This window comes from Hemiscyllium ocellatum, chromosome 13 (genome assembly GCF_020745735.1).
Source record: "Hemiscyllium ocellatum isolate sHemOce1 chromosome 13, sHemOce1.pat.X.cur, whole genome shotgun sequence".
Classification (NCBI taxonomy): Eukaryota; Metazoa; Chordata; class Chondrichthyes; order Orectolobiformes; family Hemiscylliidae; genus Hemiscyllium; species Hemiscyllium ocellatum.
In genome coordinates, this window is record NC_083413.1 from 7,366,494 (window position 1) to 7,384,751 (window position 18,258).

General features: G+C 47.2%; 1 protein-coding gene across 1 annotated transcript in view; it reads right to left on the minus strand.

Moving 5' to 3' along the window:
* Nucleotides 1–18,258, minus strand: part of LOC132821767 (sodium/hydrogen exchanger 9-like) — a 488,707-nt gene that overhangs the window by 355,075 nt on the left and 115,374 nt on the right. Inside the window, exon 5 of the mRNA XM_060834524.1 lies at nucleotides 3,566–3,681. Within this exon, the coding sequence (XP_060690507.1) occupies nucleotides 3,566–3,681 (116 nt within the window). The remainder of the gene's footprint in view (nucleotides 1–3,565; nucleotides 3,682–18,258) is intronic.

An 18,258-nucleotide genomic window follows, 5' to 3' on the forward strand; every position in this document is an offset into this window, starting at 1 on the left:
TTGGCTGAGTGCCAACAATAGCTAATTACAGTTGAGCAATGTCAGCATAGCTGCAGAGGAGATCGAAAGCTTCAATCAACTGACACCTGTCACTGCTGCTACGTGAGCTGGGTAGCTAATGAGAGGACCCTCCTGTGGCATGGTTGCAGTGTCCCTGCCCCTGGGCCCAGAGGACCATGATCAAGTTACTTACAAAAGTAATAAGTAATCAAAAACTGCACAAACTAATTCAGGCACAGAGGTAATCACAAGTAATAATCTTGTCACATCGGTTAGACCCCCGTCGTGTGACTGATACCCACTCTAGTTATTCCAGTCAATTGGTCTCTCTCGAGGACCAACTTATTTTCAATTATTTAGAATTATTTCTCTGCATTAATTGATTGTTTTATAGGTCATTCCTTCTTTGGTATTCAGCAGTTGACACTTTACTCCCACTCTTTGAACTTATCTGTTGATGCTCTTAATTTCCTGGAATTACCTTGCCATTATTTGTCCACCGGTATATTCTGTGCCTATCTGCTTCCCTCCACTTCACCTGATGAAGGAGCAGCGCTCCGAACGCCTGTGATTTTAATAAACTTGTTGAACTATAACTTGGTGTCATGGAACTTTTGACTTTGCCCACCCCAGTCCAACCCCATGTTGTAGATCTCTTTGACTATGAAGGCTAACATAAGATAAGAAGCCAATGGGAATACTAAATGGCTGTTTGTGTTTAGTTAATGGCTTGGACTAGGGTTCTGCTGTAGTTCATGGCGCATCCCCCCCACTCTCACCTACCTCCCCCCCACCCAACCCCACCAACCCCCCGCCCACCCCCCAATCTATTTACAGAAGAGACCCAGAACTGCCAACACTGGAGGGGGAGCTTTGAACTTCTCATCCTCACAATGACGTTGGCGAGGGTTATGTGCACTTGATTGCTATTCATACCCTGATCACATGCCAGCACAAATTAACATACTGGAAATGGGGCAAAGAATCCCTGAATAAGAAACATAGAAAATAGGAGCAGGAGTAGGCCATTCGGCCCTTCAAGCCTGCTCTATCACTCATTACGATCACAGCTGATCGTCCAACTCAATCCCCCCATTCTCACGTTCTCCCACCAAACCATTTGACCCCTTTAGCCCCATGAACTATATCTAACTCCTTCTTCAATGTTTGGGGCTGAACCAGTCTCTGTGGCAGAGAATTCCCCAGGCTCCCCACTCTTTGGGTGAAAACATTTCTCCTCATCTCAGTCCAAAATGGCAGACACTGTATCCTGACTCCATCTTTCTAAACCTTTTGGTACATCATGGTAATCATGTGATAAATAATCACAAAGTACAAAGAATGAAACAGCACAGGACCAGGCCCTTCAGCCCTCCAAGTCTGTGCTGACACATTTTGCCCACGGGTTGGCGTTGTATGGTGAAAAGTTGGGCCTCAATCTCTATGATTCCAACATGAGAATCCTATGTTTTATTTCCCTTAAAAGAGGAACGTTTACATTCCCAAATACAAAGGCCAAATCTTTGTGTCAAAGCCAAGGTTCCCCAATCATGCAGAATATATCTAACACGCTGCAGAATGCTGTTCTGCTTCCTTTCTCCCCTTGTGATTTTGCCAAAGAGAATAAATCAGAATCTTCTGATCCTCAGCCTGTCTGTGGAAACAGTTCCATCTTGTTTATTCCAGCAAACTCCTCCAGTTTTGAACTCCACTCTTAAATCTCCCCTTAAACATTGCTGCTCTGAAGAGAAACATCCCCGGGTCTGGGTCCTGGGAACCCATCCCCGAGATCCCAGTCAGTCAATGTCACTATGGCCCACGGCCTGTCCAGTTCCCTGTTATCAGAGCTCCCGGGGCTGGTGAGACTATCCGTCAGTAGCATTGTGGCTCCTCAAGAACAGTGTAGCCCCTTGCATCGACGGATTGACCTCACAAAATAATGTCAGATCAAGTTCATGTAATTCTTACTCCTTGTGTTAAAGCACACGACTGTCTGGAAACATTAGTGAGGTTGTTGGTGTCAGCAATGTAAACAGCTGATGGTTATAGTGATCGAGGGCTGAAGGGGAGAAAAGGGAGGAAGCTGCATTTCACCTGCCACTGACCCAACCCCCCCCCCCTCGGATATCTGAGGGTCCACGCACAGGTAAACCTGATGGCCTGAGCAATGGAAAACATGATCAATGCAGTAAAAGTGGCTGTGTCTTAGGTGGAAGACAAAATTTTCGATGGGGGAGGGTAATGGGGTATGGGATGGGGGAGGGACAGAACGAATGGTGGAAGGAAAGAGGGAATGAGAGAGGGACAGAGGGAATGAGAGAGGGACAGAGGGAATGAGATAATGGGAGAGACATTCATCAACATACTTGTCCCTCTCTATCAGATGTTTACATCACACTTAAGTACTTTCCCCAAGTTTCTGTCTTGCAAATTGTTGAGTCTTCTGGCATGAATATTCTCAACACTCTGAGCTTAAACTTTCTCAGCTTTTAAAAACCTGCACATTTCTAGCCAAATATTCCTGGTTGGGAAATTTCACAAACTAAACATTTCTACTGAGGTAATGTTTTTCCCCTGACCTGCTCTAAAACAAAATTGTTTCATGGAGAGAAAGTACATTTGCTCTTGACTCCAGTGAAGTCTCCCCCAAACTACCCTAGAAACATTCCAACTCTAGAGTATCTAAACTTCAATTAATATTTGATTATTCTGAACTGTAGACTTCTAAGTTTACTCTAGCTGCCTGAAACTACTAGAACATAACCAATTTTCCATTAATAATCCTAACTTGCATATTTTTGGAATGTGGGAGGAAATCGGAGCACCCGGAGGAAACCCATGCAGACACAGGGAGAATGCGCAAACTCCACATAGACAATTGCCCGAGGCTGGAATTGAACCCAGGTCCCTGGCGCTGTGAGGCAGCAGTGCTAACCACTGAGCCACCATGCCACCCCATGAACCCCTATTCCCTGCCCACCCCCATTTCCCCAACTTTGGAATGTGGAGGCTAGGAATCAGCAAGCAATAAACTGCTTGGCTTTCACAAACATGCATTAAAAGAATCAATCAAAACGATGACTTGCATTTTTGATATGTCCTTTAAGAAGCTTCACATGAATGTTATCAAACACAAGAGTCCACAGGTGTGGGGCTAGAAAAGCACAGCAGGTCAAACAGCATCTGAGGAGCAGAAGAGTCAATGTTCTCACCCAAAACCCATCATCAGGATCTGGCCGGAAATGTTGACGTTCCTGCTCTTCTGATTTTGTCTGACCTGATGTGCTTTTCCAGTCTCTCACCTATTGACTCTCGCCTCAATTCGAGAGCTTGGTCTTTGGGAACAACGTGCAGGATGAATAAGGGCCCGAAGCATGGGTCGGAGGGTTGGGGGAGGGAGGGACTTGACCTCTGGTCAGTTACCACTGATAACGGAGTGATGAGATGGCGGGATTAGAATGCCAATCTTCTCCAACAATCGCTGCTGGCAGTGGTGTGGATGACCGACAGCAATCTGGCAGAGATACGGTTTCCCATGACCAACAAGCCATCTCCGGTGATTTACCTGGGTCTGTCGCTGAAATCAGAGCTCCGAACAGTAGGCAGTCAGTGAAGTAGAAGTCACGTTTGTTCAGTTGGCCGAGGTTGACCATTGCCGTGACAAAACCGTACATGATGCCCCTGGAAAACACAAAGGGTGGAAGATGTGATTCACGTTATCTTAGTCTTAGTCTACTTGCTTCTTTGAATTTTATTTTATAAGTGGCAGATTCACCAATTTGGCTACAGAAGATGTAATGCAACCCCCTCCACCCCTACCCTCATATCTCTGGGAGGGATAATGGCGATAGGCTACTTTCCCTACCCGCTATCAAAACTGTACACAGGACGGGGAGAAAAACATATCTGTAAAATGCAAAAAGGTCCATCCTAAAAGGTTTTAGCATCAATGAGGTAAATGAACCTGTTGCAACATAAAGTCAGAGATACACAGCACGGAAACAGGACCTTCGTCCCAACTCTTCAACGCTGACCGGATTTCCCAAACCGAACGAGTCTAGCTAATTGCATTTGGGCACTTGATTGAGGGATAATATAAACTAGGCCATTGGAAATAAATCCCCTGATCTTTTCAGAATAGTGACATGGAGAGGTTTTTTTTTCGAACTTGAGAGAGAATAAATCGAGCTAGATTAAAATCCCTTGGAATTCAGGTTTATAGCTCCTTGAAAGTGCAGTCATGGTAGGAAGGTGAAGGAGGCGTTTGGTATGCCTTTCCTTTGTTGGTCAGAGTATTGAGGACAGGAGTTGGGAGGTCATGTTGCAGCTGTACAGGAAATTGGTTAGGCCACTGTTGGAACACTGCAGGCAATTCTGGTCTCCTTCCTATCGGAAGGATGTTGTGAAATTTGAAAGGGTTCAGAAAATATTTACAAGGATGTGGCCAGGGTTGTAGGATTTGAGCTATAGGGAGATGTTGAATAGGCTCAACGGTCTTTTCTCCGCAGGGAGCGGCGCGAGCTGGACGGAAGTGAGATTGGAGCGCAGAGCTGGTCGGGAAGGTAAGTGATTGATATTTGAGTGGGTGTGTTCTAGACCCCAGGCCCTACTTCGTAGGGCCTCCCTCCCATCCTCCTCCTCTAACCTAACTTTAAAGTCCACAGGTAAGCGACTCAGTGTTATTGACTCAGTGTTCTTGTTTTGGAGACAAAGTGTACAGTCATGGCAGCGCAGGCAGTGGAATGTTCCTCTTGCAGGATTGTTTGAGGTAGGAGTGACCACCGATACTCCTGCCGACTTCGTCTGCAGGAAATGCAGTCAAATCCTGCTCCTCACCGAACGAGTTAGGGAACTGGAACTGGAGTTGGATGAACTGAGGATTATTCGAGAGGCTGAGAGGGTGATTGATAGAAGCTACAGGGACATAGTTACGCCGGAGAACAAAGGTAGCTGGGTAACAGTTAGAGGTGGGAAGGGGAAGAAGCAGGCAGTGCAGGGATCCCCCGTGGTCGTTCCCTAAACAATAAGTATACAGCTTTGGAAACTGTTGGGGCGGGGGGGGGGGGGGGGACAGTCTTGCAGGGGTAAGCTGCAGTGACCGGGTCTGTGGCGTGAGGTCTGGCTCTGAGACTCAGAAGGGAAAGGGGGAGAGGAGGAGAGCGCTAGTTATAGGAGACTCTCTAGTTAGAGGGACGGACAGGCGGTTCTGTGGACATGGGCGAGACTCTCGGATGGTTTGTTGCCTCCCGGGTGCCAGGGTCCGAGATGTCTCGGACTGTGTCTTCAGAATCCTTAAGGGGGAGGGTGTGCAGCCAGAAGTCGTGGTACACATTGGCACCAACGACATAGGTAGGAAGAGGGGTGGGGAGGTCATTCAAGAGCTTAGAGAGTTAGGCTGGAAGCTAAAAGCTAGGACAGACAGAGTCGTCATCTCTGGGTTGTTGCCGGTGCCACGTGACAGTGAGGCAAGGAATAGGGAGAGAGTGCAGTTGAACACGTGGCTGCAAGGATGGTGTCGGAGGGAGGGCTTCAGGTATTTGGACAATTGGACTGCATTCTGGGGAAGGTGGGACCTGTACAAACAGGACGGGTTGCACCTGAACCAGAAGGGCACCAATATCCTGGGGGGTAGGTTTGCTAGCACTCTTCGGGGGGGTTTAAACTAATTTGGCAGGGGGATGGGATCCGGACTTGTAGTCCAGCAAGTAAGCTAGCTGTTTGTCAGGATGTCCAAGAATGTAGGGAGGCTGTGGAGAAGGTAGCACTGACAGGGAATACTTGCGGACACAGAGATGGGCTCAAGTGTGTATACTTCAACGCAAGGAGTATCAGAAATAAGGCGGGTGAACTTAAGGCGTGGATCGGTACATGGGACTACGATGTTGTGGCCATCACGGAAACGTGGATAGATGAGGGACAGGAATGGTTGTTGGAGGTTCCTGGTTACAGATGTTTCAGTAAGATTAGGGAGGGTGGTAAAAAAGGAGGGGGGTGTGGCGTTGCTAATTAGAAATGGTATAACGGCTGCAGAAAGGAAGTTTGAGGGGGATCTGCCTTTGGAGGTAGTATGGGCTGAAGTCAGAAGTAGGAAAGGTACAGTCACCTTGTTGGGTGTTTACTATAGGCCCCCCAATAGCAGCAGAGATGTGGAGAAACAGATTGGGAAACAGATTTTGGAAAGGTGCAGAAGCCACAGGGTCATAGTCATGGGCGACTTCAACTTCCCAAATATTGATTGGAAGCTCTTTAGATCAAGTAGATTGGACGGGGCGGTGTTTGTGCAGTGCGTCCAGGAAGCTTTTCTAACTCAGTATGTAGATTGTCCAACCAGAGGGGAGGCCATATTGGATTTGATACTCGGTAATGAACCGGGACAAGTGATGGGCTTGTTAGTGGGTGAGCATTTTGGTGATGGTGACCACAATTCTGTGACTTTCACCTTGGTTATGGAGAGAGATAGGTGCGCACAACAGGGTAGATTTTACAATTGGGGAAAGGGAAATTACGATGCTGTAAGACAGGATTTGAGGAGCATAAGCTGTCAGGGAAGGATGTGGTGGAAATGTGGAACTTTTTCAAGGAACAGATACGACGTGTCCTTGATATGTATGTACCTGTCAGGCAGGAAAGAAATGGTCGTGTGAGGGAGCCTTGGTTGACGAGGGAGGTTGAATGTCTAGTAAAGAGGAAGAAGGAGGCTTACATAAGGTTGAGGAAACAGGGTTCGGACAGAGCAGTGGAGGGATACAGGATAGCCAGAAGGGACCTGAAGAAAGGGATTAGGAGAGCTAAGAGAGGGCATGAAAAATCCTTGGCGGATAGGATCAAGGATAACCCCAAGACATTTTATGCGTATGTGAGAAACATGAGAATGACGAGAACGAGGGTAGGTCCAATCAAGGACAGTAGTGGGAGATTGTGTATTGAGTCGGAAGAGATAGGAGAGGTCTTGAATGAGTACTTTTCTTCAGTATTTACGAACGAGAGGGACTGTATTGTTGAAGAGGAGAGTGTGAAACGGACTGGTAAGCTAGAAGAGATCCTTGTTAGGAAGGAAGATGTGTTGGACATTTTGAACAACTTGAGGATAGACAAGTCCCCCGGGCCTGACGGGATATATCCTAGGATTATGTGGGAAGCAAGAGAGGAAATTGCAGTACCGTTGGCAATGATCTTTTCGTCTTCACTGTCAACGGGGGTGGTACCAGGGGACTGGAGAGTAGCGAATGTTGTGCCCCTGTTCAAAAAAGGGAATAGGGATAACCCTGGGAATTACAGGCCAGTTAGTCTTACTTCTGTGGTAGGCAAAGTAATGGAAAGGGTACTGAGGGATAGGATTTGAGTATCTGGAAAGACACAGCTTGATTAGGGACAGCCAGCACAGATTTGTGAGGGGTAGGTCTTGCCTTACAAGTCTTATTGAATTCTTTGAGGAGGTGACCAAGCATGTGGATGATGGTAGAGCAGTGGATGTAGTGTACATGGATTTTAGTAAGGCATTTGATAAGGTTCCCCATGGTAGGCTTATGCGGAAAGTCAGGAGGCGTGGGATAGAGGGAAATTTGGCCAATTGGATAGAAAACTGGCTAACCGGTCGAAGTCAGAGAGTGGTGGTAGATGGTAAATATTCAGCCTGGAGCCCAGTTACAAGCAGAGTTTCGCAGGGATCAGTTCTGGGTCCTCCGCTGTTTGTAATTTTTATTAATGACTTGGATGAGGGAGTCGAAGGGTGGGTCAGTAAATTTGCAGATGATACGAAGATTGGTGGAGTTGTGGACAGTGAGGAGGGCTGTTGTCAGCTGCAAAGGGACTTAGATATGATGCAGAGCCAGGCTGAGGAGTGGCAGATGGAGTTCAACCCTGCCAAGTGTGAGGTTGTCCATTTTGGAAGAACAAATACGAATGCGGAATACAGGGTTAACGGTAGGGTTCTTAGTCAGGTGGAGGAACAGAGGGATCTTGGGGTCTATGTACATAGATCTTTGAAAGTTGCCACTCAGGTGGATAGAGCTTCTAAGAAGGCCTATGGTGTATTAGCGTTCATTAGCAGAGGGATTGAATTCAAGAGTCGTGAGGTGATGTTGCAGCAGTACAGGACTTTGGTATGGCCACATTTGGAGTACTGTGTGCAGTTCTGGTCGCCTCACTTTAGGAAAGATGTGGAAGCTTTGGAGAGGGTGCAGAGAAGATTTACCAGGATGTTGCCTGGAATGGAGAATAGGTCGTACGAGGATAGGTTGAGAGTTCTCGGCCTTTTCTTGTTGGAACGGCAAAGGATGAGGGGTGACTTGATAGAGGTTTATAAGATGATCAGAGGAATATATAGAGTAGACAGTCAGAAACTTTTTCCCCGGGTACAACAGAGTGTTACAAGGGGACATAAATTTAAGGTGAAGGGTGGAAGGTATAGGGGAGATGTCAGGGGTGGGTTCTTTACCCAGAGAGTGGTGGGGGCATGGAATGCGCTGCCCGTGGGAGTGGTAGAGTCAGAATCATTGGCGACCTTTAAGCGGCAATTGGATAGGTACATGGATGGGTGCTTAATCTAGGATAGATGTTCGGCACAACATCGTGGACCGAAGGGCCTGTTCTGTGCTGTATTGTTCTATGTTCTATGTCCTAGGCTAGGGCTGTTTTCTCTGGAGTGTCAGAGGCTGAGGGGTGACCTTATAAAGGTTTATAAGATTAAGAGGGGCATGGATAGGATAAATAGACAACGTCTTTTCCCTGAGGTGGGGAGTCCAGAACTAGAGGGCATAGGTTTAAGGTAAGAGGGGAAAGATATAAAAGAGACCTAAGGGGCAACTTTTTCACGCAGAGGGTGGTGTGTGTTTGGAATGAGCTGCCAGAGGAAGTGGTGGAGGCTGGTACAACTGCAACATTTAAAAGGCATCTGGATGGGTATATGAATAGGAAGGGTTTCAAGGGTGTTGGGCACTGGCAGGTGGGACTAAATTGGGTTAGAATATCTGGTTGGCATGGACGGGTTAGACCAAAGGGTCTGTTTTCGTGCTGCACATCTCTATGACTCCATCCAAAAGACTGAGCCTCCAACAGTGTAGCATTCTGTCAGTGCTGTCCGAGAGCAGGACGCTTGTGTTCTGAGTGCAGGATGTGGACCCCCAGCATTCTGAATCAGAGGCCAAGTGGCATCAAATGAACTGCAGCTGACACTGCGCAGAAACAGTGTCGTCGAAAAGCTACACCGTCAAAAGGAACAGTGCAGTGTTCTTCCGATGGGGTCACATAACAGAGCTGCAGCACATCAAGTGATTTGAGAAACGATTTAATGTTTTTTTTGAGTATAGGGACCACTGCTATGTGAGTAAAAATACAAACTGCATTGAGCCACACAGCGCAGAAATGTCAAACACGAATCCAAATGGAGTTAGAGATACGACAGAGGAGCTACCACCTGGGCAACACACAAGATCAGGGCGAGGAAAGATAATCCTGATTTCCCATTTTCCGTGTACATCATATCGTGTGCGCGCCAGGCACTGGGAGAACTGAGATCGGCTTCGGTGCCTCCAACCCAACTCAGTATCCCAACATTGTGGTAGGAGGCCTTTCAGCCCATCAAATCCAGAGCAACCCTCTGAAGAGCATCCCACCCTAGTCCTACAGCCCCACATTCTCCTGCTCCTCGGATTCTGCCTGACCTGCTGTGCTTTTCCAGCACCCCCCTCTCGACACTGATCTCCAACTTCTGCAGTCCTCACTTTATCCCACATTTCCCATGGCTAACCCACTGAGCCTGCACTTCCCTGGACACTATGAGCAATTTAGCATGGCCAATCCACCTGACCTGGACACCTTTGGATTGTGGGAGGAAACTGGAGCACCAGGAGGAAACCCACGCAGACACGGGGAGAATGTGCAAACTCTACACAGACAGTTGCTCGAGGCTGGAATCAAACCCAGGTCCCTGGGGTTGAGAGACAGTAGTGCTAACCACTCAGCCACCCAACAGGAGGATCCTGATAACACTGGGACATGAAAATAGCTCACACACTGAAGGAATGTGTGCGCTCCATCCTGAAGGGGAACAAATGACTTCAGGTGGGAAGAGGGAAACCAAACATGTCATTGCAAAATGAGATTTTAAAAAAATGCCCAGTAAAGAAATACACAGACCAACAGTATTATATTGTAAAGTGACCAATGCATGAATTTTATCGACTGCAACAGTAGAAGTAATTCTTAATGGTCCTGTCACTGACCCTAAGCATCAGTGGTACCCAGTTCACTCATTTTTATTCCATTGAACTGTCACTCAGACATCTCTGTGAAGGTAGGACCAAGCACAGACTAATTTAGTTTGGGGTTACAGTCGGCACGGTTAGTCCGAAGGGTCTGTTTCCTTAATGTATGACTCTGTAATGGGCTCAAACGTGCAATGTACAATCAAAGCTGAAATCCTGGGGTCACAGGCTCCACAGCAAGGCCGTCATAGAGCCATTTGTATTCACTTGTCGTTGCCACCGACTGGACTAGAATTTACTTCCCATCCCTGGTTGGGTTATAAGAGCTGCAGGATCCCTCTAAAGGCCCCCACTACCCTAGTTCACACCCCCAACACTGCTCTCCATAAGACACAGGAGCAGAAATTGGGCCATTCGGCCCATCGAGTCAATTCTGCCATTCAATCCTGCCTGATAAGGTTTGCAATCCCATTCTCCTGCTTTCTCCCCATAACCCTTGATCCCTTTGATACTCAAGAACCGCCCTGTCTTAAAGATACTCAATGACGTGGTCTTCACAGCCTTCTGTGGCAATGAATTCCGTAGATTCACCACTCTCTGCCCCAAGAGGTTTCTGCTGATCTCTAAAAGGCCTTCCCTTTACTCTAAGGCTGTGCCCTCAGGTCCCAGTCTCTCCTACCACTCTGTCCAGGTTATTCAGTATTCTCTCAGTTTCAATTAGATCCCCTCCCACTTCATCCTTCTAAACTCCATTGAGTATAGTCTCAGAGTCCCTAAATGTTCCTCATACATTAAAGCTTTTCATTCCTGGGATCATTCACATGACCCTCCTCTGGACCCGCTCCAGGGCTGGTACATCCTTCCTGAAGTCTGGGTCCAAACTTGCTCACAATACTCCAAATGAGGCCTGACCAGAGCTTTATAAAGCCTCAGAATCACATCCTTGTTTTTGTCATTCATCTTGAGAGGACTACAATACAACATTGTGTTTGCCTTCTTAACCATCAACTCAACCTGCAAGTTTACCTTGGGAGAATCCTGGACTGGGACTCCCAAGTCACTTTGCATTTCAGACTTCTGAATTTTCTCCCAATTTAGAAAACTGCCCGTGCTCCTATTCTTCCTATCCAAGTGCACGGCCTCACAATTTCCCATGTTGTATTTCATCTGCCACTTCTTTGCCCACTCTCCTCATAATGTTTACATCTTTCTGCAGCCTCCCTGCCTCCTCAATACTACTTATCTTTGTATCACCTCCAAACTCAGTGAGGGGTTGTGACAACTTCATGCATTAGAATCAGATTAGTGTGTGAATAGTGATGGGAAGCACAGTTCCTGAAACAAGAAAACATACTTTTCTCTTCCCTTGTGTCCTTCTGACCCCACTCAATGACATTGAAATATTGTGGGAGATCACAAAGACCTAGACTGGGCCTATGAAGGGTTGAGTCAAGCCAACGGTACATAATTTTCCCCACACAGTCACTGCAGGTTCCCAGATTCTCAGCTCACCTCAAATTTCAAGGTAACCCATTCCACGCCAGAAAACACGGACTCAAATAGGATAAATATTGCTACATTAAAAGGGTTAAATAAATGGACACACAAATTTGATCTGCATTAAATACAAATCCAAGAGGCAATCTTTAACTGGTGAACACAGCTATAAATTATAAATACACCGAACACAACACCGGTAACTGCTTCAATCAAGAGGCTTTGCATGATTGCATAGCAATCTCAGAAATTAATAATGGGTGCCCGCTCAACATCAGAGTATCAGTCTTGAATTCTGCTTTTGCTTTACTGCACGCAAACAAATTAATAAAAGCTTTTTAATGAGCTCAAATTCAAAAGCACTATCATGTGCAGTGTTGCACAATTTCAGAGAATGCTACATTTTTGTCCTCACAGAATCAATTTCGAATTGAGCTGATGTTTTGTCACGGTGAACAGGAGCAACATAGCAACCTGGAGCTCATTAGAATTAGAAATGAGCTTTATTGTTGCATGTACTCAACGTGATTACAGTGAAAAGTTTACAAGTCGACCCAACGTAGTGCACCAGTTGGAAGACGCTCAATGTGTGGTGGGATCCTGTCCGCGCTCACCCCAGCCCGGATGGAATTTCACATTGGCCCCAAGGTCCCGTACTTCCCGCGGGAGCCTGTGCCCCACAACCTGAGCCGCCTCCGGAATTTTAATTTTGTCCCTTTCAAGGACGTAAAAAGGCAGGCCCTGTATAGACTGCTGCTGCACCCCGTCCACCTCTTCTCCCTTATCCACCGTCCGGACACGCCTTGGCGTGCCCATTTGCCACCGGGCGGTGGGGATCCCCAGTGGAGGGCCCTCTACGCGGGAGTCCTCCCCTTTTCTCTCGGGGATCTGGGGTGGAGGGTGCTGCACGCAGCAGTCCCCTGCAACCGCAGATTGCGGTGGTTCACGGACTCCCAGCCCAACTGCTTGTTTTGTGGTGCTGTGGAGTCCGTGGACCATGTGTATATTGGATGTGGGCGTTTGCACTCCCTTTTTGATTTTCTCAAAAACCTTCTCCTCTGCTTTTGGTTGCACTTCAGTCCCACGCTCCTGATCTTCGGGCACCCGGTACGGAGGAGGGAGGGCAGGTCTGAAGACCTCCTTGTGGGTCTGCTCCTGGGCCTGGCCAAACTGGCCATAAGCAGGTCCAGGCAGTGGGCCGTAGAGGGGGTCGTTAGGGCCGACTGCCTGCCCCTCTTCCGCGATTACGTTAGAGCCCGGGTGTCCTTGGAGAAGGAGCACGCGGTGTCCACCAACACCCTGGAGTTGTTCAGGGAGAGGTGGGCGCCGCAGGGAGTGGAGTGCATTATTTCCCCCTCCAACTCTATTTTGATTTAGTCCCTGCCCTCCCCTTCACTGTTTGATCACACAGCATTGCCCTTTGTGAAGGGCACTGCTTGTCACTGGCCACTCGGGTGTTTTCCTATCTTCCTGATGGTGAAAATGGAATAAATATTTGTGCACCTTGTGTCTCTCACTGTGTCTCACACCTGCACACACACACCATGGGTGCTGGGGAAAAAATAAGCACTACCACAGTTAGGTGGTAGTGTGGGGGTTAATTAAAAAAAAGAAGAAAAAAGTTTACATGTCGCGATTTATGGTACCAGCTTAAGTATAAAGGTACATAAGCATATAGATTCTCAGGTACAAATTCTTAGGGGGAAAGAAAATGTTAAAAATAAAAAAAGTCCAGCATTACAGATCGTAGAAATAAAGTTAAAAACTAAACAATTCAAAACTTCAGAATCATGGTCCTTGAAAGCCATCCACACCAGCACCCTGCGTCTACTCTGCACTGGGATTTATCTGCAGACCACCCTGGGCCTTGCCTTGAGCCCTTTAAGGCCGGGAGACCAGTGTGGAATCATCATGAGGTTGCAGGTGCATGCTAACGTCACACCCCTCACCCAGAGAGCGCCGCGACCCCTCACCCAGAGAGTGCCACACCCAGACAGCGCCACACCCCCTCAACCCAGAGATCGTCACATCCCCTCAACCCAGAGAGTGCCTCACCCAGACAGCACCTCTCCCAGAGACTGCAACACCGCCTCACCGAGAGAGCGCCACACCCCCTCACCCAGAGAGCACCATGTTAGGCTCGCGCTCTCGCCAGGAGGACAGGATATTGCCAAGAAGGAAATAAAACAGAAAAAAGTGAAAGAGAAAGAAGAGAAGAAGCCGACAGAGCAGATTTAGCTCCAACTTGAGATTGCTACTGTGCTGCCATCTTGGAAGGGTACAAACTGAAATGGCCCTCCGACCTAAATTTAGAGAAATGTGAGGTGTAGCATTTTGGAACAGCAAAACCAGGACAGGACTTACACAGTCAAAGGTAGGGCCCTGGGGAGTGTTATAGTTCAAAGAGATATCAGGGCACAGGCTCATCGCTCCTTGAAACGGGTGGCTTCCGGCATGCTTGCTACCATCGGTCAGGGCATCGAGTAACGAAGTTGGGACATCTCTTTGCAGCTGTACAAGACGTTGGTGAGGCCACAGTTGGAATACCATGCGCAGTTCTGGTCACCTTATTATGTTAAGGATATTAATAAACTAGAAAGAGCGCAGAAAAGATTTACTGGGATGCGACCTGGACTGGAAGGTTTGGGTTAGAAGGAGAGATTTGACAGGCTGGGATTTTTCCCCCGGACTGTAGGAGACTGAGGAGTGACCTTATAGAGGTTTATAAAACCATTAGAGGCATGAAGAAGGGCTTATGCCCGAAACGTCGATACTCCTGCTCCTCGGATGCTGCCTGGCCTGCTGTGTTTTTCCAGCATCATCTTTTTCAACTCCGATCTCCAGCATCTGCAGTCCTCACTTTCTCCCATTAGAGTCATAGATAAGGTAGATAGTTTACAGCATTTCTTCATGGTTGGGGGAATCTAAAACTAGAGACCAGAGGTTGGAGGTGAAATACAAAAGGGTCCAGAGGGGCAATGTTTTCTACATAGAGGGTGGGGAGTGTCTGGAACAGGCTGCCTGAGGAAGTGGTGGAAGAGAGTACAATTTTGTCATTTTAAAAACATTTGGACAGGTAGATAGACGGGATAGGTACGGAGGGATACAGACCAAATACAGGCAAATGGGATCGGGTTAATTGTGAAAACTGGATGGCATGGGCAGGTTGGGCTGAAGGGCCTGTTTTCATGCAGTAGACCTCTATAACTCTATGACTTCTCATTGACACTCTGAGCAGAGTGGTTAGACACTGGTCACTCACCTCTGACACTGCAATTCAACTTGTTCAGACACATCACTGGAAGCAATGGCGTGGTGGTATTATCGCTGGGCCTTTAACCCAGAGACCCAGGTAATGTTTTGGGGACCAGGGCTTGAATCCTGCCACAGCAGATGGTGGAACTTGAACTCAGTAATTTCTGGAATGAAGAGTCTAATGATGACCATGAATCCATTGTTGATAGTTCACGCATGGGGAAGCAATCTGCCATCCTTCCCTGGTCTGGCCTACATGTGACTCCAGACCCACAGCAATGTGGTTGACTCTCAACTGCCCTCTAGACAATTAGGGATGGGCAAAAAATACTGATGTAGCCAGCATCGCCCTCATCCTGTGAATGAATAAATTGAAAACAAGTGGGGCTTTAATCTGGGCCTTCTGGTTGAGAGCTGGCGACACTACAAGTGCACCATTCCAATCACCGCTCCGACTGAGTTCAAACCCCAACAAGTCCCATCAAAGCCTTGTTTCTCTCTTGAAAAGTCCTCAATCAAGTCAGTTCAACGTTTGGTGACCACAAGCTGTTGCATTGAGCTGGTCCCAGTTGGTAATCTGGCAGGTGGGACTAGACTGGATTGGGATATCTTGTTGGCATGGACGAGTTGGACTGAAGGATATTGCCCAGGCAAACAGGAGGAATGTTGCATTACTGGAGTAACCAGTGCTCCCGAGACTGTGGCAGCAAAATACTGGTGAGACAGAGTGGAGCAGATTATGCTGTAAATCCTAGTGACCTCAGAGCATCTCATGGTAGGGATCAACCACTTGGCCATCTTTAGCCAGAAGTGCTGAGTGGATGGTCCATCTCCGCTTCCTCCAATGGTCCCCAGCACCACAGACACCAGTCGTCATCCAACTCAACTCACTCCATGTGATATCAAGAAGCAGTTGAAGGGCTCAAACTGCTCTCAATATTCCAAATGCAGTCTGACCAGAGCCTTATAAAGCCTCAGCAGTACATCTCTGCGCTTGTATGCTAGCCCTCTCAAATTGAACACTAACATTGCAATTACTTTCCTGACTTCGAACTGAACATGCACGAGAATCTTGAGCTAGAACTCCCAAATTCTTTCCTTAGAGCCACAGAGATGTCCAGCACGGAAACAGACCCTTCGTTCCAACCCGTCCATGCTGACCAGATATCCCAAACCAACCTAGTCCCAACTGCCAGTACCCAGCCCATATCCCTCCAAACCCTTCCTATTCATATACCATCCAAATGCCCTTTAAATATTGCAATTGTACCATCCTCCACCACTTCCTCTGGCAGCTCATTCCATACACATACCACCCTCTGCGTGAAAAAGTTGCCCCTTAGGTCTGTTTTATATCTTTTCCGTCTCACTCTAAACCTATGCCCTCTAGTTCTGGACTCCCCGACCCCAGGGAAAAGACTTTGCCTATTTACTCTATCCATGCCCCTCAATTTTGTAAACCTCTATAAGGTCACCCCTCAGCCTCTGATGCTCCAGGGAAAACACCCCCAGCCTGTTCAGCCTCTCCCTGTAGTTCAGATCCTCCAACCCTGGCAACATCCTTGTAAATCTTTTCTGAACCCTTTCAAGATTCAAACATCTTTCCGATAGGAAGGAGACCAGAATTGTATGTAATATTCCAACAGTGGCCTAACCAATGTCCTGTACAGCCGCAACATGACCTCCCAACTCCTGTACTCAATACTCTGACCAATAAAGGAAAGCATACCAAATGCCGCCTTCACTATCCTATCTACCTGTGACTCCATTTTCAAGGAGCTATGAACCTGCACTCCAACGTCTCTTTGTTCAGTAACACTCTCTAGGACCTTACCATTAAGGTGTATAAGTCCTGCTAAGATTTGCTTTCCCAAAATGCAGCACCTCACATTTATCTGAATTAAACTCCATCTGCCAATTCTCAGCCCATTGGCTCATCTAGTCAAGATCCTGTCGTAATCTGAGGCAACCCTCTTCGCTGTCCATTACACCTCCAATTTTGGTGTCATCTGTAAACATACTAACTGTAGCTCTTATGCTCACATCCAAATCATTTATGTAAATGACAAAAAGTAGCGGGCCCAGCACCGATCCTTGTGGCACTTCACTGGTCACAGGCCTCCAGTCTGAAAAACAACCCTCCACCACCACCCTCTATCTTCTACCTTTGAGCCAGTTCTGTAATCAAATGGCTAGTTCTCCCTGTATTCCATGAGATCTAACCTTGCTAATCAGTCTCCCATGGGGAACCTTGTCGAATGCCTTACTGACGTCCATATAGATCACACCTACCGCTTTGCCCTCAATCTTCTTTGTTACGTCTTCAAAAAACCTCAATCAAGTTTGCGAGACATGATTTCCCACTCACAAAGCCATGTTGACTATCCCAAATCAGTCCTTGCCTTTCCAAATACATGTACATCCTGTCCCTCAGGATTCCCTCCAACAAGTTGCCCACCACGGAGGTCAGGCTCACTGGTCTATAGTTCCCTGGCTTGTCTTCAACCGCCCTTCAACAGTGGCACTACGTTTGCCAACCACCAGTCTCCTGGCACCTCACCTGTGATGATCGATGATAGAAATATCTCAGCAAGAGGCCCAGCAATCACTTCTCTAGCTTCCCACAGAGTTCTCGAGTACACCTGATCAGGTCCTGGGGATTTATCCACCTTTACCCGTTTCAAGACATCCAGCACTTCCTCCTCTGTAATCTGGACATTTTGCAAGATGTCACCATCTATTTCCCTACAGGTTATATCTTCCATATCCTTTTTCACAGTAAATACTGATGCAAAATACTCGTTTAGTTTCTCCCCCATTTTCTGTGGCTCGATACAAAGGCCGCCTTGCTGATCTTTGAGGGGCCCTATTCTCTCCCTAGTTACCCTTTTGTCCTTAATATATTTGTAAAAACCCTTGGGATTCTCCTTAATTCTATTTGCCAAAGCTATGTCATATCCCCGTTTTGCCCTCCCGATTTCCTTCTTAAGTATACTCCTACCTCCTTTATACTCTTCTAAGGATTCACTCGATCTATCCTGTCTATACCTGACATATGCTTCCTTCTTTTCCTTAACCAAACCCTCAATTTCTTTAGTCATCCAGCATTCCCTATACCTACCAGCCTTCCCTTTCACCCTGACAGGGATATACTTTCTCTGGATTCTTGTTATCTCATTTCTGAAGGCTTCCCATTTTCCAGCCGTCCCTTTACCTGCGAACATCTGCCTCCAATCAGCTTTCGAACGTTCTTGCCTAATACCGTCAAAATTGGCCTTTATCCAATTTAGAACTTCAACTT